Source organism: Lissotriton vulgaris, chromosome 11, assembly GCF_964263255.1.
Source record: "Lissotriton vulgaris chromosome 11, aLisVul1.2, whole genome shotgun sequence".
Taxonomy (NCBI): domain Eukaryota; kingdom Metazoa; phylum Chordata; class Amphibia; order Caudata; family Salamandridae; genus Lissotriton; species Lissotriton vulgaris.
In genome coordinates, this window is record NC_141699.1 from 389,507,627 (window position 1) to 389,513,626 (window position 6,000).

The following is a 6,000-nucleotide window of genomic DNA, read 5'->3' on the forward strand; positions in this document are numbered from 1 at the left end:
ACGGATCGTCATTACACACAACATCAACGCATACATACTTGCACACAACATAAATTCAATGAGAATTACATAAAGCTTCAACTTACTGTTGTTCATACAAAGCATCCGTTCACTGTTCACAGGTGCACACAGTCTCAACTCACTGATGAAAGATACTCACTCCCTCAGCTCAATTATGACAGAGTGGCAGCCTCAAATCACTGATGGTTACGCACAGCCTCAGCCCAAAGATCACACGTACACACAACCTCAACTACTTAAACACTAAAGACTCTATTAACCCTCAACTTAAGATCGAACATTTGCAAACAACCTCAAATCACTGATTACAGAGACAGGCAGCCTCAACTCACTGATCACACAACACACAAGTAACACAATGTCAAATCACAGATCCATACAAACGTGACACACCGATACCATGACGCAACCTAATCGCAGTAAACGCAGCCACTGTGCTGTCTCACGGGACTCGTGTAGGTAAAGCGGCCTGACGCAAAATGACCCAACCCCGAGAATGTGAAGTGGGCCCCCCTAGACTCCCATAGGTAACAGATATCCATTGGCCTTGGGCTGAAAATGGCCCCCCTGAAACCTGACGTGCCCCGCCACCTGCCTCTCCCCACCCACCTCCCCCTGCCGCGTAGGTACCCTTGACCCTCAGGATGCCCGGACTGATGTGCCCTTTCATTGTCTGGGGTTGGCTGGGGCCTCTGTCACAGAAGAGCGCGCGCCTCACCTGCGAGGGTCACAGCTGTGACCTCATCTGATCGCTGGGCGTGTCCTGTGTGCCTTGGTGACCTGTCGTACTTAGCGGCGGCGCTGCAGGTGTGTAATCCTTACTCTACTCGTGGTGATTACCACCTGCCCCGCTCTCTGCGTTCTATGGGGCTTATTTATAAGCCCTTGCGCCGCAGGTGCGTCACTTTTCCCATTTTAAGAGTGACGCACCGGCGGCGGAAGGGGCTTGTCAATAAGCCCCTATATGTTTAACCTGTAGGATAGTCGCGCGCTGGCCCAGGCCATTGAGTAGGTGATGTTGTGGGAGATGGAGGGAGACGGGCGTAATCGAATTGTGTGCGAGGAAAGGGACTGTGTGATTCGTGCAAGTGATGTGGATGGGCGATGTGTGAGGGTGATGTCGCCATTAGCGTTGGTGATGGGTCGATGTATTGTGTTATAACATTCTGATCGCGTTATAATCCTCCATTGTATTGCAATTGCATTTATATGGCGCTTTCTCCCTCGGACGAGGCGTCGAAGCGCTATTATGTGTGTTTGAGTGGGGCAAGGCGTGTTGTGATTTTGGCAGGTGATGTGGATAGGTGTGGTGTCATGTCTTCCTTACCGGTGGTGATAGTCCCTCTTCACGGCGCGGTGCTCGCCCTGGCTCAGCTCCTTCACCCCCATGTCACGCAGGCTCCCGTTCTCGGACCCCGGCAGGGGCTCCCAGACCATGCTCCCCATCTTCAGTAGGTGACTGTCTTCACTCCAAGCGTTTCGCCAGCACTGCCGCCCTGCCCTCTACAGCTCCTTAAAGTCCACCGGCCCCCGTGAGTCCAGCTCCTCCGCGGCGTCTACAGCGCTCGCAGCGCTAGCAGCGCCCCTTTATAGTGCGCTGTCCCTCTCCGCCCCTCCGCCGCGCTCCGCGCGCTGCCTCAGCTCCGGTTCGTCACTGCCCGAGTGTGGCTCACAGACAAGAGGGTCCAAGGTGCTCCCGGAGCGCAGATTAGACTATCAGCTGTGCCCAGCCACGGCTGCTCCCCCTCCAAACACACTGCCCCCTTGCAACGCAGCTAGAGGGGCCGGGATAGTCCTCCTCACCTCTCCCTCCCACCCTCTCCCCCCTTTCTCCTCCTCCTGTTGCTCTAACTTTCCACGCCCCCCCCCCATTCGTGTTTCTTGCTGTCTACTCTCGGTCCTCCTGTCAGGACCCCATTACTCTCTCTCATCCGCTCTGTCTGACACTAACTCCCCCTGCACCCTGTGTTTTTGTTATAATTTTCTACGTTCTTGCGTACTCATCTAACTTTACCGTGAGCACCCCCCCCCCCCCATCTTCCACCCAAAATCTTCCTGTTTTTCCTTGCGAATCATTTCCCGTGTATTTTTAATGCCACTGTTTATTTACACGCCTTATTGGCCTCGCAGGGGTTTGGTAATATTGCCAAGGCTTCTCAGATTCCACAGTACTGGCAGCGGTTTACACTCGACCCTTCTGGTGGCTTTCATCTGACGAGTTGTTTTGCTGCTTCTCCTCCCAGTCCAGCTCCGATCTTGAATGCACCCCCTGTGCTGGGCTTCCAGCTCCGAGCGACCAGCAGCTACCCGGGAGCCGGGACATTCACACGGAAGTGCACCCCCCCCTCCCCTGACCTCCCCTCCCTTCTGTTTTCAACCTCTTACCCAGCTCCTTTCTGCACTCTCTTCTCTCCAGTGGAGTAACGGAAAATGATACCCCCAAATGAAGAACATGAAGAGGATTCCCCAAGTCTCCCATCTCTGAAAGCTGCTCATTGGCCTTGGAAGAATGGGGCCCCTCTGAAGGGCATGGGGTCTCCTGAAGGATTGCCCCCCACGCCCCCTGAATCGCAGGGGCCTCTCCCTTTCTTTTTGTTACGTCTTATTCTCTTGTCTTCCGTTTCTTTTCTCACTCCTGCTGCCTTCATTGCCTTCCTCTCTCACTCTCTCTCTCCACGTTTGTCCTGCCTCCTACAATCCACGCTTCTCTCTTTTCCCTTACTTCACTCTGTACATTTACACTACTCTTGCTGCCTGTTAGGCCTTCTCTGCAGTCTCTGTGGGCAGTACTGGGCAGTATCACCATTGATAATCCTGTCTTTTCATCTTCCTGTCCTTTGGCCCTGTCTGCTGATCACTGAACGTGGTTAGCAAACACTCTCAAGGTTTCCTTGACTCCCCAGTGGCTGGTGGGGCTCAGGAGTCAACAACCCCTCTTGAAGGTGGTTAACTCGTTCTGGATTCAGATACGAAAGTATTGGGGCACAAATGTTCCGGTTTTACTGATTTTTATACATAAAGAGACAGAAAATAACCTGTTCGCTTGTCTGTATTAATTTTGTAAACTGGAATATGCAAAATTAAAGGGCCTTATGGTCGTACAATGCATTCGTAAAAGTGGTTGCAATTTGCGCAAACCGACTTTTACCAAATGTATTTTTTTTTGCGAATCGACATGGTCAAACATGTTGGTTTCCAAAATTCTGATTCATAAAGGTTCACCTATGCAGTAATGTTCACCAGGTAGGCAGGCGCAGCTCGTGCAGCTAAGAGCGAGTGGCACGGTTGGGTGGAGGGAGGAGGAAGTCGAGGAAGCCTGGAGGTAGGTTGTAAATTACGACCCAATATGAATCGCTGTAATCACGGATGGTGGCCTAGTGGGGTCACCTCACACACCAACAGGCCCCTTGGTTTCATGCTTCATCATTGGGGTACTCGTACCCCTCTACGGGGTACGGCGTGCTGCAACCTACGGATACGCTGGAGCACTTATAATGACTATGTGTGGTGTGGATGAGGTATTTAAATGTGAGTGTGTGGTGGGGTTTAGATCTAAGTGAGTGAAGTTTAAAAAGTACCTGGCTCGTGGGGTGGCAAAAAATGTGTGATGGGCCCCCGGGCTGGTGCTATTAAAATGAAGTGTGGGAGGTTAACAACGCAAACAATGTGCATTACCTCCTTCCTGTGTGCGTCGACATGTTATGGTGTAAAAACACCTTCTTCAGGACGGGGTACACAAATCCCCACCTTTCTCACGTTTCTCTAACTTTTATCAGAGTCTCTAAAAAAAAGTGAGAACTACAGTGCAGGTAAAATAATGTACCTAACAAAACGCAGCTTGATAGTCGACCTGTTAAGAGAAGAAGACAAAAAATCTTTTGTGGTGGTCTGCTTTTCAACAACCATGGGTAAAGTGACCAGTGGTTACAGGTGACCAAAATTACGGTTGAGTCTCATACTATAGGTGTTATTCGTGCCTATAGTGGGATTTAAAAAAAGACGAACTAGACACACTGACATATAACATAAAACATACACTTTTTATAGAATTGGCGTATAGCGTTATTCAAAATATAACACCATTAGTGATCAAAGATGTTTGTCATATTGTTTAGTGCCCCTGTAAGGAAAAAGAGAGACACTACATGCCCCTATATACAGGTAACATACTGTTTTGAAGGGCTAGAGATGCCCCATGAACCAACAATCCAAACGTCAGGGTCCCTTCTGCTATTTAGCACCTGGAGAGAAAAGCGAAGTTCAGAGTCCCATTTTTACTTACATTAGCGTCGTGGAGACAGTGCTGCTCTTTGCTGTATGTACTCACGATTTTAGCGAGGAAATTCCTCCCGACCAACCCCTCCGTGGCTCCGGTGATTATGCCAAAGAGAGTCAAAGGCACGGGTATTTGTGCTTTTTCCGAGGGCTGAGATAATGATTTAATTGAATAATTAGCGTTTCCTGCCTGCCCTTCTAAGGGCTTGTTGTCGGTTCTGCTCGCGGCTCCGTGTTAATGTGTTCCGATACCGCGCATGCGTGTAGCTGGTCCCACGCATGCGTATGAAGGTATTTCGCACTGATCCACTCAGACAACAAGGTTGCTCCCCAATTTTGGAGGACACGCCCTACACCCAAGGAGTGGATTCCTTTTGTTTATTTACATTAGTCTAGGGAGAATGAATCCATTTCGATCAATTCTCTCTCTCCCCCCTTTGTTATTGATAATAGGCCTAGTGGGGTCAGCAGACAACTATGTCTATGATTTTTTTTTGAATAAATCCATTTTTTTTAAGGCAGGCTGTTTTCCTTAAAGGAAAACTGGATTTTTTTAAGGAAAGGAAAAGTTTCTAAAACCTTTTTTTACGAGTGGGCCTTCGATACAGTCTCTCATTGCATCATAGCCTGCAGATTCCATGACGCAGAAATCCGGAACAAGGCTCTCGACTGGATCTGCTCATTCCTCTCGGACAGAACGCAATGGGTCAGACTTCCTCCTTTCCTCTTGGAACCCACACCGACCACCTGCGAAGTCCCCCAAGGTTCTTCCATCAGCGAAGTCCCCCAAGGTTCCTCCATCAGCCCGATCCTCTTCAACGTCTACATGGCCCTGCTCGAATCCATCATCAGATCACACGGACCCAACATCGTATCATACACAGATGACACCCAACTCATCCTCTCCCTATCCAGCGAACGCAACTTCTCCAAACACAACTTCCAAGATGGAATGGAAGCAGTTGCCAGGTGGATGAAGAACAGCTGCCTACAACTCAACACGGACAAAACCGAGGTCCTCATCATGGGCCCACACCCGATGCCTGGAATGACACCTGGTGGTCCCCTGCCCTCGGCAACCCTCCCTTCCCCACGGACCACGCACACAACCTCAGTATCATCCTGGACTCAAAATGGACTGCCAGATCAACATCTTCAGCTCCATCTGCTACCACATCCTACACCTACTCTGAAAAACTTTCAACTGGATCCCCCTCGAACACAGTAAAACAGTTACCCATGCCCTCATTGGCAGCAGACTAGACTATGGCAACGCACTCTATGCCACGATTAACAAGAACCTCACCTGCAAACTCCAGAACATCCAGAATGCCGCCACCAGACTAGTCCTCAACCTACTGCGCCACTGCCATATCTGCCAACACCTACGGACACAACACTGGCTCCCTGTCGAGAAGAGAATCACCTTCAAGCTTCTCACTCACGCCCACAAAGCCCTCCACAACACCGGACCCGCCTACATGAACCACCTCCTCACTTTCCACGCACCTGAAAGATCCCTCTGCTCAGCCAAGCTCTCCCGTGCGACGGTAACACACATCAGGAAGACCAGATCAGGAGGATGCGCCTTCTCCCTTCTCGCAGCCAAGGCATGGAACTCCCTCCTTCTCCACCTCCGACAGACACCAACACTCTCCAAGTTCTTGAAGGACCTCAAGACCTGGCTCTTTGACGGAGCTCCGT

At 50.4% G+C, this 6,000-nt stretch overlaps 1 protein-coding gene across 1 annotated transcript in view; it reads right to left on the reverse strand.

Moving 5' to 3' along the window:
* Nucleotides 1-1,794, reverse strand: part of LOC147679841 (cytosolic purine 5'-nucleotidase-like) — a 242,758-nt gene extending 240,964 nt beyond the window's left edge. Inside the window, exon 1 of the mRNA XM_086943402.1 lies at nt 1,349-1,794. Coding sequence (XP_086799528.1) covers nt 1,349-1,467 — 119 coding nt within the window. The 5' untranslated portion in view covers nt 1,468-1,794. The remainder of the gene's footprint in view (nt 1-1,348) is intronic.
* Between the last annotated feature and the right edge of the window lie 4,206 nt (nt 1,795-6,000).